This window comes from Zonotrichia albicollis, chromosome 4 (genome assembly GCF_047830755.1).
Source record: "Zonotrichia albicollis isolate bZonAlb1 chromosome 4, bZonAlb1.hap1, whole genome shotgun sequence".
In the NCBI taxonomy this organism is placed as follows: domain Eukaryota; kingdom Metazoa; phylum Chordata; class Aves; order Passeriformes; family Passerellidae; genus Zonotrichia; species Zonotrichia albicollis.
The window spans coordinates 34,965,330-34,982,905 of record NC_133822.1 but is presented as its reverse complement, the minus strand read 5'-3'; the positions used below and the strand labels follow the sequence as shown (position 1 = coordinate 34,982,905).

At 50.6% G+C, this 17,576-nt stretch overlaps 2 protein-coding genes across 3 annotated transcripts in view; one reads left to right on the top strand and one right to left on the bottom strand.

The window, feature by feature from the left end:
• The window catches only part of MRTFA (myocardin related transcription factor A), a 74,294-nt gene extending 62,166 nt beyond the window's left edge, over window positions 1-12,128 (top strand). For both annotated transcript variants that reach the window (XM_014268172.3, XM_074539428.1), the window contains exons 3-14: window positions 77-132; window positions 1,798-1,873; window positions 2,540-2,701; window positions 4,135-4,310; window positions 4,760-4,915; window positions 5,417-5,667; window positions 6,012-6,183; window positions 6,321-7,415; window positions 8,518-8,658; window positions 10,417-10,593; window positions 10,975-11,035; window positions 11,469-12,128. In XM_014268172.3, the coding sequence (XP_014123647.2) occupies window positions 77-132; window positions 1,798-1,873; window positions 2,540-2,701; window positions 4,135-4,310; window positions 4,760-4,915; window positions 5,417-5,667; window positions 6,012-6,183; window positions 6,321-7,415; window positions 8,518-8,658; window positions 10,417-10,593; window positions 10,975-11,035; window positions 11,469-11,962 (3,017 nt within the window). In that variant the 3' untranslated portion in view covers window positions 11,963-12,128. The remainder of the gene's footprint in view (window positions 1-76; window positions 133-1,797; window positions 1,874-2,539; window positions 2,702-4,134; window positions 4,311-4,759; window positions 4,916-5,416; window positions 5,668-6,011; window positions 6,184-6,320; window positions 7,416-8,517; window positions 8,659-10,416; window positions 10,594-10,974; window positions 11,036-11,468) is intronic.
• Window positions 12,129-14,887: 2,759 nt separating this feature from the next.
• Window positions 14,888-17,576, bottom strand: part of SGSM3 (small G protein signaling modulator 3) — a 30,882-nt gene continuing 28,193 nt past the window's right edge. The window contains exon 23 of the mRNA XM_074539429.1: window positions 14,888-17,172. Within this exon, the coding sequence (XP_074395530.1) occupies window positions 17,089-17,172 (84 nt within the window). The 3' untranslated portion in view covers window positions 14,888-17,088. The remainder of the gene's footprint in view (window positions 17,173-17,576) is intronic.

Sequence of the window (17,576 nt, the reverse complement as noted above, 5' to 3'; positions counted from 1 at the left end):
GTTGGCCTGAAGGGTTATGCAGTGAGAGAACTTCCATCATTCTAATTCATTCTCTAAATGCTTTTTCTCTCCACAGCTCTGAAAAGTCCAGCTGCATTTCATGAACAAAGAAAGAGTTTGGAGCGTGCCAGGGTAAGATGCAATATAATCTTTAGTGTTTTGGGAAAGTCAGGAACTGTATGTCTTGTGTTTTGGGCATCCTGTAGCTGTTCATGAGATGCAGAAGGGAAGTGTTCATGTTCTGGATGTCATACAGCTTTCTGGAGTCAGAGGTGTATTAGATGGGGTGTTCTGCAGCTTGCATGTAGTGCTGGTTAACCCTCAGTGAACCTTCAGTGAATGCCTAAAGCCCATTGAAAATGGTGCCTGGATTTTCCCTAGAGTCATCTTTCTGGAAGTGGCTGACACTCTTCTTTCCCACTGTCCAGGCACTTGACATTTTTATTTTTATTTTTATTTTTATTTTTATTTTTATTTTTATTTTTATTTTTATTTTTATTTTTATTTTTATTTTTATTTTTATTTTTATGGTGTTTGTTTTGCCCTTAAATGCTATTAAATGCTCTTATCACGTGGAGCTCAGTTCCACCTTTGAGGAAAGTTTCTCTGTTACCTGCACATGCAATTTTTACCTAGGAGACCAGAAAAATTGAAAATTGAATAGAAAGGATCCCCCCAAACACTGACACTGACACTTGACACTGAAATCACAAACTTCCGGCTCTGCAGAAGGAGGAAGCCAGGCATCATACTTCATGTGCCACCTTTTCTAACTGGGGAGTTTCTTGGTAATTTCTGTTCCTCAAAAGGCCTCTGGGGATATTTTTTTCTGATTAGCCTACAGTGGAATGAAACTTGTTATGACTAAGATTTGTTTTAAAAGTGAAAGCAACATAAGTAAAAAACATAACTGCTGTGATTAAGAACTGTAAGGGAAGCCATTTAAACTGTGGAAGGATTGCAACAGGGGACTTTGCCTTAAGACCAGTCACCAAAGGTCTTTTACTTATTTCCCTTTTTTTTTCCTAAAACCTTACTAAGTTAATATTTTTATGTGGGTAGCTGAGCAACCATGGTGCAGTTTTCTGACTGACTTTAATACTTAATTTCTCTGAAGACCCATCCTGATGTCCAGTACTTATCAGTCTATTACCTGCTGCTTCCAGATTCCCACTGCTCAGCAGTGTAAAGAGTAACATGTTCAGCCTGTCAGGGTCATCTCTGTCTGTTGCTCCATAGAACTTTCTGCTGCTAAAAGCAGCTCTGGAAGTGAAATAAGCCTTGTCACAGCTTTTAGATTCTGTCCCTCAATGGACTGCATGGGGTCTTTGGCTCAACAAATAACATATCTTTAATCAAATTAAAAAGTATGCCCAAACCACAAGTCAGCCCTGAGTGCCAGCAGTACATGAAAGTGTGTTCTGTGGACAGTGGATCCAGTGCATTTCTCTCTCACATAAAAAGCAATCTCATGGATGTTTCCCTGAGACAAGTTAGTGGTGGTGCATACAACAGAAAAAGGGGACTTCAGCTCCTGAGGAAGTGCTTCCCAATTTCTGTTCTGTGGGGCAGGATTGCACAATTGGCTGAGGTAATTATAATAGAAGGTCATCTTTAGAGTAAGCTCATTTTCTGGGTGCCCTGGGACAGGAGATGGGTCCCTTCTCTGTTTTGTGCTTATTTAGATGTCAGTAACAGCTAAAGATGGTTGTTTGTTTTCATTGTGCTGCTCAAGAGTCCCTCACTCCTGTGTCCAGTCAGCTGAAGGGGGTTCTTGTTTCTCTGTTTTTGCTGCAGACAGAGGACTATCTGAAACGCAAAATCCGCTCCCGGCCCGAGAGATCAGAGCTGGTTAGGATGCACATTCTGGAAGGTATGGCAAGTGCTGAACCTGAAAACATCAACAATAAACTTTATTGTAACTACTTTTTTAACAGCTTTCTGCTTTGCCTCTGACCTCCAAAGCTTCCTTCCACTTGGGAACGGGCAGAAGATCATGCCTGGTGCATGATTCCTTGAGAGGGATTCAGCTCTGCTTGCTCAGAATTATTCTCAGAAAAATCTGTTGTGTGAATTCAAATGGTGCAGTTTTGTATAGGTGAGCAACAATGAAATAGAATGACCATGGATTGCTTTTCTGCTAAGGGAAGACACTATAAAATGTCCAAGAGGGATTGAGGCAGATTTGATCTGATTAATAACAAACCTCAGCTTCAGAGAGGGAGTCCTATGCTGCTGCTGAGCACCAAGCTTGGGGCACAACCAGGGGGAAAGGTTGAATGAGAATTGGGTAACATCAGTTTGAGAACAGTGAATTTGTCAAAAGGGCTGCTGTAGTTATCTTTATAACCTAAATATACATAACATCTGTCATATCTTTGTAGTGCATAGTTACCTGTTGTTATCTATCAACTATTTTTCTGTACAGTTACCCACTGTTATCTACAGTTGCCTTTCTGAATAGAATTAAAATACTGCTGAAGGGCATGGGTTGACCATTGTTGGATTGATGCCATTTTATTTACTTTGCCCCAAACAGAGACCTCAGCTGAACCCTCCTTGCAGGCTAAGCAGCTGAAGCTGAAGAGAGCCAGACTGGCAGATGACCTCAATGAGAAGATAGCACAGAGGCCAGGGCCCATGGAGCTGGTGGAGAAGAACATCTTGCCTGTAGAATCCAGCCTGAAGGAAGCTATTATTGGTAAGGTCAGAGGAGGATCTTTGTGGAGGGCATTTCCCACATGTGCTGTGATTATCTATCAATTCACCTGCATGTCTAAGAGAGTGTAACCCCATGGCTGGCTGGTCTCATTTTCCTGGCCCAGAATCACAGGCTTTCAGCCCAAGGATTCACAAAAGATCTCCCTCTGGCCCAGATAATGCTATGGAGACATTAAATTATAGGGAATGTGGACATTCCAGAACAATATGAAAGCAGTTGTATACCCTAAAGACATGAAAGGCTGTTGAAGATTGTATTCCCTAGATTGTCTCCTTAAAAATCCCTCTCTCAGTATAACATGTCAACAATGTTGGTCAGGGAGAACCCACTGACTTAGATCAGGAGGGGAGACAGAATGTAAACAGGTGTGATGAAACAAAAGATGTCTGTGAACTCAAAAACTTCAGAGGATTCGAGCCCTTTAAAAATAAACCAGAACAGATGTAAATCATGCCAGTGCCATTCCAAGGGCTGAAAGGAATGCTGAGGAATAGCCTTCCCACTGCCTGAGCAGTGCTCTTTCCTGTCTCCCCAGACTGAGCAGTCTGTGTGTCTGTGGTTATTCATCCCCTCAAACACGCACAGCTACTGTAAAGACAAATGGGACACAACTGTGAGCAAGATGGAATACTTTCCATAAAAAAGGAAAAGGACAGTGTTGTGAGAGAGCCTGGCTTCACTATTGAGCAAGAAGTAGTTGAGGAAGGGTGAACTTGTGAACTGAAGCATAGGAGATGTGGCTTCCTTCTGACAGAGCAAAGTACATCTCTGAATTCCTCTTGATTTTAGGTGAGGTCAAATGACAGTATTCCCCTGCTTAGCAGGATTAATTTGAGAAAATGTAGCCTAAAAAACCTTTAGTATATTACAAGTGTACACTCATTTGAATTTATCTACTGGGCATGTAGATGGACAGAAATGCTAATAGCAGCCAGGGCCATCACTTAATCCGTAGCCCTTATTGCTCTTAAGACTAGAGGACAGTTTGGGATTCTGTCTTCCAAGACAGAAGAATACAAGAGATTCTACCTCCTAACATACAGGATGAACACCAAAAAAAGCCATTATTCAATCTTATACTGTCCAGTCTTCTTCTTTGGAACCAGATGATATAGAAATAAGCCATGCCACTGAGCTGGGTTTGGGCAGACCTGAGATCTCTTCTTGCACTCACTGATCTTGCCTGCCTAGGAAGGCAGGGAAATGGTTCACCCCAGTCCACATCACTTTATTGTACTGATAGTGAATTTAAACACTTAAACCTGATCCAGTTTGGACTCTGTTCTCTCATTTTTAGCTGGTGCTTTAAGCACAGCTCTCCATGCCATCATTGTCGTTGTGAAACACCTAGTGTCAAGCCAAGTAATTTCTTATTCCACTTTATAGACCACGATTGATGTTTGTGTTATCAGTTGGACAGGTGAACTACCCAAAGGTTGCAGACAACTCCTCCTTTGATGAGGACAGCAGTGATGCCCTCTCCCCAGAACAGCCAGCCAGCCATGAGTCCCAAGGCTCTGTGCCATCGCCGATGGACTCCCGGATTTGTGAGCCTCTCCCTAGCACCACTGGCACATCACTAGCTCAGGTGAGAATGTGCAGGCCTCCTGCAGTGCCCTGGAGATTCATGCTGATTTGTGGCAGAGGAGCCCAGAAAGTGAGGCTTCCCTTAGAGATACAGTCTGTGAGATTTCACAAGGGGTCTTGGCTCTGTGTGGTGTCAGTTACGTCCTCCTCTGGTTGTTCACAAACCCTCATGGTGGTGCCGTGTGGGGAACTGGGCAGCCATTGCTTGGTGAAACAGCCTATGTGCAACTGATCCCAGCAGGAAATGCTGGGAGGAGATACAGCTGTTGGATTTTGATTCCTTTTCTGCCCTAAGAAGTTGTACTGCTTCTCAGGGAGTAGCAGTGCATTAAAGGCGTCCGATAAAAAATTTGAAGGCCATGCTCCTTCCTAAGTGAACACTTCCTGCACTCTGTGAAAGTATTTCTCTCCTTTTGTTTGTATTCATTATGCTTTTTTCTGTCCCTGCAGGGTTCATCCCAGTTGCAGATTAGTGCAGACTCCAGTGAAACTCTTTTCCTACCTGAGCAGCCACCTCCACCACTGCCACCTCCACCTCTTCTGCCTCCTAGTCTTACCAATGGAGTGGCTCTTACTGCTGCCAAGCCCCCACCAACACTCATTAAGGTACTATTTTGGCTGATGCCTTTATTGTTGTAGTCTGAAGGAAGATAAGAAGGTTACTTTTAAGCAGGTTTGGAATTGGAAGTATTAAATTAACAGATGCAAAGGGAGGAAACATTTCTCACTAGTGTCTTCCTCCAACACTAATTGTAACATATTTAATGGGGTTTTCTGTTCCATGGTGTATTCATCTTCTCTAAAACGGATGCTGAATGCAAAATGTTTTGAAACGATCAGTGTTATCTGTAATTAGAGTCAGTGAGTCTGCACTGGATGAACAAATGATCTGATGTGCTGGGAAAGGTGACCTGCATTATGGTGCAGCATAAGCTGCTGCCAGTCCGTGTCTGTAATGTCTCAGTTAGAGAAGCGTGGAAAGACCCTGAGGTGAACAAAGTAGAAAACTTCAAAATTAAAATCCCAGTGTGTGTTCTGGTTTACAAGGGGTATTACATTGTATCAGTGTTTCCTTTCTTACTTGCTTCCTACTTTTTTTCTAAATAGCAAAGCCAGCCCAAGTCCGCTAGTGAGAAGTCTCAGCGCAGTAAAAAAGCCAAGGAGTTGAAGCCGAAAGTCAAGAAGCTAAAGTATCATCAGTATATTCCCCCGGACCAAAAGCAGGACAAGGGAGCTCCTCCCATGGATTCATCCTATGCCAAAATACTGCAGCAACAGCAGCTCTTTCTCCAGCTTCAGATCCTCAACCAGCAGCAGCAGCACTACAACTATCAGACCATCCTGCCAGCCCCACCTAAGTATGGGTCTGCAGGGGCAGGTCACTTAGCAGCACTCTTAGCAGAGACCTGGTGTTCTGGGTGTGAGGGGTGGCCTCTGGGTGGGACAGTGTGACACATTCAGCCTTGTAGGTTCCAGAGGGCCTCAGAAAGAGCTGGTGGAAGGTGAATTGGACAAAAGCAGCTGAAGTGAGTCAGTTGGCATGGCAAGGAGCATGGATATAGTTGAGAGCATTGGTGTGCTTCAGAGTCTAGGGCAGCACTAGTGACCCAGATGTTTCTGAATGTGTATGTTTGTGGACACTGAGGGCCTCTGGTGTCTTTCTGCTGTGGTTTTGATGTCTGTGTTCTTTCTTTTCCTGCAGGCCTCCAGGAGAGCAGCAGAGTGGTGCCAGTGCCCCTGCCGTACGCAATCTCTCTGCCACAGTCAGCAGCACACCTTCAGTATCTTCTGGTTCAGGTGGGCTGATGAGACAAAACAGTAACGCTGCAGTGGGCAAGCCTGGCCCTCTCCCTGCCAACCTGGATGAGATGAAGGTAAATGTCCTGTGAAGCGGAACAGACCCTTTCTGCCGTTGTCAGTGGGCTGTACTGAACGATGTTGCTGCTGATATCTGATAGTTGTTCAGTTCGAAGTTCTCTTAATATTGCCCTCTTTTTCCCCCCCTTACCAGGTAGCAGAGCTGAAGCAGGAGCTAAAGTTGAGGGCCTTGCCTGTCTCGGGCACAAAGACGGACCTGATTGAGCGTCTCCGAGCTTACCAAGAGCAGAACGGTGCAGCCGGCCAAACGACCCCCACTCCCAAGCCCAGCACAGCAGCTGTCCTCCCTAAAGCTGCTGAGGTGGTGGTGGCCTTCCCAACTGCCAGGCTGAGCACAGGGCCAGCCCTGGTCACCACTGGCATTGCACCAGCAGAAGTAGTTGTGGCCACAGTTACTGGTGGCGGCGTGATGAAGTTTGGGAGCACAGGCTCAACTCCTCCTGTTTCTCCAACTCCTTCTGAGCGCTCGCAAATGAGTACAGGGGATGAAAACTCGGGCACTGGAGATACCTTTGGAGAGATGGTGACTTCCCCTCTGACCCAGCTCACCTTGCAGACATCTCCAGTGCAGTTCTTGGTGAAGGAAGAAAGCTCCAAGTCCGCTTCCTGCAGCATAAATGTGGCACCCAAGTCAGAGTGGTGTGGTGTTGGTAACAGCAGAGATGCAGAAGTCAGGGACAAAGACCAGATGCTGCAGGAGAAGGACAAGCAGATTGAGGAACTCACCCGCATGCTGAAACAGAAGCAGCAGCTGGTGGAGATGCTTAGGCTGCAGCTGGAGCAGGAGAAGCGCTCCCAGCAGTCCCAGCCAGCCCCAGCAGCCGCGGGAGAAGGAACAGCCCTTGCCTCCAAGCCGGGAGCGTTTGGCGCCCAGGTCAAGAGTGAAAACGGTTTCCTGAGTTGCCAGTGTGCGAAGCAATCCAGTGGCCAAACAGAGCAGTTCAGCCCCGCACCCAGCGCCAGCCAAATGGACACTTCCAACCCAAGCGCAGTGCCAAAGAAAGCCATGCTGGTGAAGCAGGAGGAGGCGGAGCCGCCGTGCCAGTCCCACAGCCCGCAGCTTGTCCTTGGCCAGCAAGGGAGCGCCCTCGTCAAGGGCACCCCTCCCCCCACCCTCATCACTGACTCCACAGGGACCCACATTGTCCTCACCGTGACCAAGCAGAGCGCCGAGAGGCAGGGCCTCTCTCCCCACGGGATGGCAGCGAGCAGCTGCCCACCCCTGCAGGTAGGCAGGGCTCAGATCCCATCGCTGCTGCGGACGCTTGGGTTCCTCTCTCCTCGTCCCACTCAGGTCACCATAGGATGGCTCAGGGGTGGAAATGCAGTACAGTAAATACTGAAAGGGCTGAGTTGCTCACTGCAGTGGTTGATCATGGCTTTGTAAAACAAAGCAGTGTAAGCAGATCTTTGGCAAAAAGACTGGAATTTGACTATGATGAGCTGTGTACGGCAATGCACGATTGGCTCTGTGCATCACAGGCTGTTCAGCATTCTTCCAAACACATGGTTCTGCCTTTTGTCAGGCAGGACCTTGGGCTTGGACTATAAGGGTTTGTTGCCACAGTTCACTGTTTTTTAACAACTATGCCTGTGGTAGTAAAATGAGCAGAGTGTATTTCACCTCTTGTCCTTAACTGTAGAGATCGTAGTTGGAGTGATAGATGGGTCATCTTATCTACCAAGAGGTGAAATCAGACCCTGGGAGCAGACTGTTTGCTTTTTGGCTGCTCTTTGTTTAATGCATGTCAGTATTTCAGTGTTAACAGAGTCTTTCATCAGAGATGATTTACGAATCCCCTGCTGGCATGAGCTCAGCACTTAACAGAAGTGTTCCGAGTGTTCCTTCCAGGAAGGGATAAATATGCCCAAGTTTGATGGCATAAGTCAAACCTCAGCACCTTCCATGACATCAAAGATAATTTTCATTCTCTGCTGATACATTTCTTGCACTTTCTGCAGAGCAAGTGGCAGTGTCTGCCATTAGTGCCAGGCACGGAGCAGGCTACGTTTGCTGCATAGCAGGTGAGATGTCGGCAGCAGAGAATCTCACCTGAGCTCCACTGCTGCTCCACAAGGGCACAGCTCCTTGTCAGGTCCGGCAGTCCTTGAGGCGTGTCATGGGTAGGCCAGGGATTTAGGCTGGTACTACCTCCTCCCTTAGGACTCTCAGTTGCATCTGGTCTGATTTCTCTGCTCAGGGAAAGAGAAGGATGGAATTTAATAAAGAGTGGGGAAAAAACAAACTTATAAATCCTGTAAGAAGCCTAAGCCCTGTGTCAGTGTCATGTCTGGGGAATAACCTGTTATGGATACCCTTTTCTTTCCAGAGCGTACAATCATCACCCGCTAAAACTTCCAGCCAACTGCCGTGTCAGGTACCTGCAAACACCCCTCAGCAGCCCACGCAGCAGCAGCAGCAGCAGCAGCAGCAGCAGCAGCAGCAGCCCAGAGGACCAAACCAATCTAAGGTAGCTCACTGCCTGCTCCCTTTTCTCCCTTGGTTTTCTTTGCCTGCTGCCAGTGTTTGTGGCCACAGGCAGTGGGTATAAATGTACCACATTCCAGTGGATGTTGTCTGTGGAGTAAAAACAGCAAGGGGCTGGAGTGGGCAGCCTTGGTTCACAGGAGTGTTCCAGATTCTTGAAGGACTGCTGCTGAACAGAAGAGGTGGCTGCTGCATGGAGAGAGGGTGGTGTGGACGGTGTGGCTGCTGCTGTGAGCTCGGAGGGGTGAAAGGGCTGTGACCTTTTAGTCTCTGCTACTGCTGAGCATGCTGTCATTTCCATTCTCCTGCCCTGAGCATGCCAGTTAATCACCACTTTGTGAAGTGTTACACTGCTTCAGGAAAGAGAGCACCTCTGCCTTTAACCCCCTCCAGGTGCTGGCTGTAAGGAGGCTTTGCTGTACATCTCAACCCTTTCTGGCCTGCTTAGCTGTCTCTCTACACTGTAATTAAGATAAGGTAGAGAAAGATGATTTAGAGTTTTTAAGAGCTTGGAGGATAATTTCTGAGTCAGTTCCTGGAAAGGGTATGAAGACAGAAGTGGTTTCTAGCATATTTAGAGTGAGAAATGTACTTTGCAAAGGGTCAGTGCCTTGGTTTGCTTTGAGACCTTGGAGAAAGTGGAGAAGGTAAATAAAGGCACCCTTTTCCTTGGAGTTCCTTAGCCTTTGTGCTGCAGAGGTGTCAGTACTGACTTTTCCAATCCTTTTGCCTCCCTGTGGGGTCAGAAGCCAGGTCACAGGGCAGCTGGCCTACACCAAGTTGTCTTTCTCAGCACCTCCAAACCTGCAGCCTTTCTTCCCCAATGGTTTCCATAAGCAGTTGCTGAGAATTGGTACTTCTGGTAAAACCAGCCCACCCAGTGTGTCAAAAAAGGTGCCCTCCCAGCACATCCCATGGCCTGTGCCATGGTTTCCAGCCCTTCTCAGGAAGAGTGGACCCCAGCAGAGCTGCTCTGGGGTCGCTCCTCTCTCTACCTGTGGGTCACAGAACAGATGAGCAGCTTTCCAGGGAAAACAGGATAGGCAAAGGCATCAATATGTACATGTGTTGGAAGTGGCATTCAGCTGCTGCCCAGGGTTTGCTGCTCTGGGGGAGCAAGTTTCTGTGTGGGTCATGCAGAGCTGCTGTAGAGAGAAAGGCCTGATCCTCCTTCCTATGGGCAGTTATGTGCTGATTCATCTGGTAAAGCTGAGTCATGAGCGCCACTTCCTGCAACACTTGGGGTTTCCTTTGGAGCTCTGGTGCTGCTGAGGGCTCTGGTGCTCTCCACCCACCAGCAGGCTGTGAAACTTGCTGCTGAGTGAAGCTGGCTTGTGACTCCAAAGCAGGCACTGTAGAGGGAGGTGGGTAGGCCCTGGATATATTGCAGAGTAGGCTGAGCACACAAGGGAAATGCCCTTCCCCTCCAAAGTGCTGCAGGAATCCCCTGCTTGGATACATGAGGCTCTCCCTGTCCAGGAGAAGTGAGGAGGTGGTTTGTGGTGTGACCGCTTTAGCATTGGAAAAATCAACTAAGGATTTCCAGCTGTGAGTCGAGGGGAAATTTGTCTTCTTCCCCTGCAGTCAGGGGAGGCAGGCTGCTGTGGGCAGAGCAGTGCAGGCTGCTGTGCAGTGCTCCCAGGGAGAGGTGATGGTCTCTCAAAGCAGCTGTGAGACAGAAGTTAATGTAGACTTTTCCCTGATTTGCATTCATTCCCTCTTCTGCCTTCATTCTAAACAGTCCTCATCACAGCCTGGCTCTCCTGCTGCCCCTTCCCCCTCCCAGATGGACCTGGAGCAGCAGCAGCACACGCCGCTTTTTGGAACTCCTCCACCTTCTCTTCCGGTTCCCTCGGTCCCAGTGAAAGAGCCACCACCAGGCTATGAAGAGGCCATGAAGCAACAGCCAAAGGCCCAGGTGAGAGCTGCTGTTCTCCCTGGTTTCCTTGGAGAGCAGAGGAAAAGTTGCCATTGTGAATTTACTTAGTTTCTTGATGTGAGCCAGTGGTAGGGAATGGAGACACAACTGCACCTTTCTCATTGAACTTCCTCTGGAGAGCTTGGGCTGAACCCAGGTAAAAAATCCCAAGCCATTCACTGCTGTTGCTGACCATACTTTCCAAGCCAGTTACAGCCTGGGTTACAGAGGTTACAGGGTGCCATGTCATGGTGTGCTCACTCTTGCTAAAAAACAGCCCCATCCCTGGGGCAAGGGAGGAGAGCCAGCAGCCAAGGGTGTTGCTGGAGGTGGAAGTTCCCCTGGTGAATAGGAAGCTAATCCTGCACTTGCTCTCCCCAGGAGAACGGCTGTTCCAGCCAGCAGATGGACGACCTGTTTGATATCCTCATCGAAAGTGGAGGTAAGGAGACAAAGCCAGCATTTCCCACCGTCCCTGGGTCTTGAGTCTGGGGATTGCAGAGCACCAAGGGGAGAGTCTCTTATGGCCTCACTCTCTTCTCCAGTGTCCCTTGCAGGGCCTTTAGCACTGGCAACAGTCATTAAGGTGCTGAGGGAGATGTCAATCAGGCCTTAATATGATTCTGTGATTCTTGATAGCTGCATCAGAGTCAGGCACATCACTTCTGAGACACTGGACAGAGATGGGATTTTGGGGAGGTGGGCTGAAAACTCCCCATAGTGAGGCAGGCACGGGCACAGGGATGTTTCCTCATCCCAGCTGGTGGTCAGTGACAGCTTAGTCTGGGGGGTGTCTGTGGCCCTGGTGGGTGGGAGGCATCTCTCTGGTGTTCAGCCAGACTTTTCCATACCTGGCCTGTTTGTTCCCTCTCCAGAGATTTCTGCTGACTTCAAGGATCAGTCGTCCCCAGCTGGGAAAGAGGTGCCCGTGGCCCCGGCGTGTTCCCCAGCGCCCAGCAGCCAGCACTCCTCGGAGCTGCCGGTGTCCCTGGGGCAGCCGGTGCTGCCGGGCCGCCTGGAGGACTTCCTGGAGAGCAGCACGGGCCTCCCGCTGCTGACGGCGGGCCACGACGGGCCGGAGCCCCTGTCCCTCATCGATGACCTCCACAGTGAGATGCTGAGCAGCTCGGCCATCCTGGACCACCCGCCTTCACCCATGGACACCTCGGAATTGCACTTTGCTCACGAGCCGTCTGGGGGCATAGCCCTGGATCTGGCTGAGGCTAACTTGGACAGCATGGACTGGCTGGAGCTGCCAGGGGGTTCTGTCATGAGCCTGGCTCCCCTGAGCACTACGGCTCCCAGCCTCTTTTCCACAGACTTTCTTGATGGACATGATCTGCAGCTGCACTGGGATTCTTGCTTGTAATTCTGTGAGCAGAGACTGAAGGGAACGGGAGTGGGAGGGCACAGGCATGCAGAGGGAAGAGGCCAGTCAACCAAAAAAAAAGAAAAAGAAAGAGCTCCTAGTATTTGTACTCCTCCCCTAACAGTGTCCTTCCTGCGTGAAGCCAGCAGTGGGCCGGGCCAGGGCAGGGAGATCGGCTGCTGGGGTGGGGGGGGAAAGGGGCAGGAGGAGCTGTGGAGCTGGTGGCCTCCTGCCCCCTCCACACAGCCTGGCCAGCTGGGGTGAGAGCAGAGCCGGCAGCCCCTGTTCCTCCAGGCAGGAGCAATGGCAGCACATTGTTCCCTCAGGGACAGAGCATGACTGGGCCTGAGCTGTTTCCAGAAGCAGTGCTCTGCGCCTTCCTGGGATTGGCAGATAGAGGGGGTTGTGCTGCCCCAGCACGGTTGGTCTTAACGGTTGTGGAAATGGATTCTACCTCTGGAGCAGGACACAAAGGCAGGAGGGCTGGCTGGGGCCCAGAGCAGCTGCCCTCTGCACCACCTGCCATCTCTCAGGGGAGGGTCTGATCTGCCGCAGGGCTGGGAGGAGCTGGGCAGAACAGGCACCTTCTCTAAATGTAGCCAAAGGGAACCAGGGCTCCCCACCAACCTGCTAATGTCTAAGCTGGTTTCCAAATATTGCTGAGCTTGGCAGAGGCCTGCCCGCTAGCTTCACTCACTTTGGGCTGCAAAACAGGTTCTTAAGGTGCTAAAATCAGGTCCTTATATGTTAAAACTGCTGTCAGGCACAGCCCATTGCCCCCAGCTCCCTTGGCACTCCTGACATCCAGGTGAGCAGGGCACTCAGCCTGGGCAGGGACCTGGGCAGTCAGCCTGGCGTGTCCTGGGGAGCGGGTGAGGGGCACAGCTGGCAATCAGTAACATATCATTGGGGGCCATGTGCAATCTGTCTCTGCCTTCACTGTGTTGGTGCCTCACTGTAACACGTGCCCCAGTGGAAAGCAGCAGCTGGGAATGGATGTTGGACCCCATAGGCAAGGAAGGGGAAGTGGGACTGCAAGAGTGGTGTTGTGTGGCACAGCACAGGTCCTGGCTCAGTGACTGTGAGGGCCCCTTGCTGGGGAGGAGCCTGAAAGCAAGTATTGGGCAGCTGACCTCTGCTCCTCCCTCCCTCCAAAGTAAATGGCTGCTTACTTTGAGCTGGTGCCCTGTGTCCCTGCGGGGCCCCAGGCTGGTGCCTTGGGACAACTGCAGGCTGAGGAGTGGGTGTACAAGCCCCCAGAACCTCAGAGCCATGACAATGCTATTCCTTGGGCAGGGCTCTGTGGTGGAGCACCAGGCCTGTGGCTCACTCTTATGCTGTTACTTTCGAATTCCTGTGTCAGTAACTCACAGCCACACTGAGCAGGTGGGACGTGGCCACCTCGCCACAAGGCTGTCCCTGCTTTGGCCCTGAGCTGGGTCCAGGCTGCTCGTGCTGAGTGAGGTGGGGGAAGCTGTGGCTTCTGAAGTCATCCAGACTGAGGTACTGACCTGCTCAGGCAATGGAAGGATGAACTGCCATCCTTCTCAGTATCTCCTTGAGGATGCTGTTCCCACCTTTCCCCCACGGTGGGCTGCAGAGCTTCCTGCTGGGGAAGGGTAGCTGTGAGCCCTGTGCTTCTTCCCTGCAACTTTGGTACCTGGTCCTCTTCCCAGGGAGAGGCTGTGCCACAGGGGTGCTGGTACCTCTGCTCCATGGTGAGCCAGGTAAATGCCAACCCTGCACAATGTGCTCTCCCTCAGCCACTGAACTGGCAGCTGGGAGATACTCCTGCTTTCCTGAGCCCTTTGCTTGTTAACTGCATGGGGAGCCACTTTCCTAATCATTAGCAGGGGGAGCCTGCTGGCAGCTTCCTTTCTTTCCCCTCCTCTTTCCTCTGGCCCTGAGCTGTAAGCAAGTTGGAGCCTCTTATCTGCCTCCCTCAGTGTCCGGGTTGGGGAGGACACCACTCCCCCCTCCCCTTCCCCACAGGCTTTCTATTCCTCAAACTACAGTGTCACATCCTAAAAATCAGAATAAAAGAGTCTGGTGAGCACCCCCTTTATCCTCCCGAGCCCTCCTGAATTCTTCCCTGGCACAGCCCAGGTGCTCACTGGGAGCAGTGAGTACTTAGCAATCACCTTAAGGAGCTTTCACCTGCTCTGCCCAGCTGTGGGGGCAGGAGGCAAGGAGTTTCTAAGGAGGAAAGTATGGGGGGAGTGGGAGGATCTCCGAGATGCTAGGGGCAAAATGTGAGGCTGCCTGTTTGTCAGACTCAAGCAAAATCAGGTTCTTCAGCCCATAGTTGCAGTAGCCCCCACAAAAACGAGCTGTGTGATTTCTTTGGTACAAATAATTACAATTCTACAGCTATTAAATAAAGAAGGAAATTATCAATAAAGTGCAATGAGTTCCTAGAGGAAGGTGGGAGACTCCAGCTGCAGTCCTGGCCTGACCCAGCCCTGGTTCCTTGCCCTGAGCCAGGTACTCCAGTGATTGGCAGAGAGATGCCAATGCCTGATAGCAGTGTAGCCCTTCCCAGAGATTGCTGGAGGAAGGCTGAGCTCCCTTGCACTTTCACCCATCCACCATCAGGTGAAAACTGTAGGAATTTATTGACCCTGACTTTGCCAATGCTGAAGAGCTTCAAGGAGCCCAGAGGATGCAACCATGAGCCTCATGTCCTGAGGAGCCCGGCTGACCTGTGGGAGCCCCTCTGCACAAGGGGCTTCTGCCAGGAGAGTGAGTGTGGGCAGAGGGGAAGGTGGTGCCTCAGCCCTGAAAATGTTAGAAAGTCTTTTCCCCAAGCAGTGCCCAGAGCAGGCTTGCCCAGTTCTCTGCTTTCTTACTATTATTTCTTTGAATAATAGTTCAATAGTTCTTTGTTGGAAGAGGTATTCCCCTGGACATACATTTTTGCACCCATTGGGAAAAACAAAGTCTGATGTTCTGCCTCTACCTTGAATGTAATCCTGAATCTTTCTGCTGTAACCACTACTTGTTTGTAATGTGTATTTGACTAGCACGCACTCTCCCTTCCACTATGCAGCCACTGGCGAGGGGCGATCAGCACCATCACAGTCGGATGGTGCTGGGGCATCGGATCCACAGCGAGTATTCAACTGGAAAAGGATAAAAGTGACAAGTTAATGGGGGAGAGAATCGATCTTTAAATTGAATTATTTTTTCAGTTACAAATATTTGAAGAAAAAAAATCCATTTTATTAAAAAAATTCCAAACAGCCATGTTCTCAAAAACTTCTCTGCTGTGCTGGTGGGAGGGCTTGGGACCATTCTGCCTTTTTCAGCTAAGGGTGGGTGATCCCTCTGTGTCTTTCTCAAACCTGAACAAAACAGATTCAGTGGTGGTGGCTCATCCTTCTCAGCTGCAGGGAGATTCCCTCAGTGTATGGAAATTACCTACCCTGCAACCAGAGGCAGGTTTTACCAGGTTTTACTATTTGTCTTCCCCAGCCCAGCAAGCTGGTCTGGACTGCAGGTGGTGGTGAGGTGGCACTGCCCCTTCTGCAGCCACATTCCAAAGGAATTACCTTCACTGAAAACACTCACTTTCAAATCAGAATATATGCTGCAACTTCCACCCTCCCACAAGCTTGGACTTCTAAGCACAGTTCTCCCAAGGGCCTGTGCCCTGTTAGTGTCCCACTTTGCAGCTCAGCCTACACCTGCTTTGTCCAGAGACGTTTCTGGTACAGACAACACTGCTGTCCCCACCCAGCCCTGCTTTCTGCTAACCCCTCTGCCTTTCCTAAGGGTCCTCCCTCTGCAGTGTCCCTGCAACCCGTAGTTTCCAGCATTTCTGGCTTTTCTGAGGCTCTGCTGGTGGCACAGAGGTGAGGCAGGGCTGCCACTGCTGGCAGCACAACTGGCTCTGCCCTGGCTGCTGCCTGACCTTGTGGGCTGCTCCAATGCAGGGAGCTCCCTCAGTGCCAGCACAGAAATGGGATCACCACTGTCAAATGGCAGAAAGGAAAAATTAAACCAAGCCCTGACCCTGTCAAAAAAAGCCCACAAAGCCCAGCACTCTCCCAAGACGCAGTTTTTATTTACAAACCCACCAAATAAAGTAAGAATCTAGTGTCATCCCATCAGTAGTTTGTGCTCACAGACAAGCGCTTTCAGTAGAAAGTCACAGACTCCATATCCAGAGCCACCACCACAAAGCAGCAATTCTCCACTCCTGACCCACGTCCCCGACGCCATCGCAAGGCGAGGAGGACGAGTAGGTCTCCCTGAGCCAGCTCCAACCTAAACCTTGTCCTGAGCTACAATGGTGCCAAAATATACATGTTCCTGGAGGAAATTTACAGCTTTTTGGTTAACAGTAAAAATCATCTAAAACGACAGCACGAAACACTCTTGTTTGGAGGAGAGGTGGTTTTTGTCTGCTCCCAGAGTAGACAATGACCATCCCCTAAGGCTGTTACAGTGGTAACAGGCTGGTAAATTTGGGCAACTCCTGTCAACACCCCACACCAGTGCCAGGGAGGTGGGATGAAACTGATGCCAGTTCCCCCTTCTTAGCTCCAAGTCAAAGGAACTCTGCTGTGTCTCCCAGCAGAGGGGAGCCCTTGGCTGCCATGGGGAGGGGATGTGCTCTCCCTGCTGCTGTACAGCAGTGAGTCTCTCACCAGCCCAATTCCACATGGCACCAGCTCTCATGGATCAAAGCCATCCCAAAAGGGCCATCTCTCTCCCACAGCTCCAGCCACAGACACGCTCACATCCCCACACTGCTGGCCCATGGGGCAGGGCACAATGGCTCCAGCCAGGCTGCTCCCCTGGGCACTGGTGGGGAGGCAGGGCTGAGGAAAGCAGGAGATAGGGGTGGCAGAGATGTGGAAAGCTGGAAGGGGGCACTTGCTTTTAGTAGCCAGAACACACTTGTCCCTTTGCAGCGTCACCCTCAGCCATCAGCCCCCTCGGGTCTGCAGCTCAGCCTCCTGGCACTGCTCCATCTGTCCCAGGAGGTTTGGCAGCCCCCGGGGGGATTTTGTCACAGATACAAGTGGGTGGGGTGGGGAAGGGCAGGGCGTGAGACATGAGGGGGTGGAAGAGATGAGTGTGGCCATCGAGAAGGTCCCCAGGATGGGGCAGGGTGGGGGTCACCCATCTATGTCCCAGCTGAAGAGATGGTGCTTCACAAGCATGTCCTGCACCCCTTCCTTCAGTGGCTTCTTCTCCTTCTCCTGCAGGATGACACAGAGACCCAGGTCAGTGCACCACACCCAGAAAAGGACAGCAAAGGAGAGGTTGTGTCTGCGGGCAGAGCCTGAGCATAGTGAGGCTCTGGCACCCAGAGCAGCCTCCTGCACTTCCCATCTTTGCACAGCTGGCACAGGGAGAGGCCTTTGGTTTGGAGAGCATGGGGAAAGGGAGCCTGACACTTCCCTCTGCCCCAGCTGGGCAGGGCAGGGCAGGGCAGGCAGCCCCCTCTGCCACCACGGCCCCACAGCTCCTGCTGCAGCTGCTGGAAAGCAGCCCCATCCACAGTCTCTAGAGTGGCTCCAGAGGAGGCAGATGATGGGCTGAAGCACAAAGCTGCGAGAGGGAGGCAGTAAGTGAAGCCCCTGGCTGAGTGAAAGAATGAGAG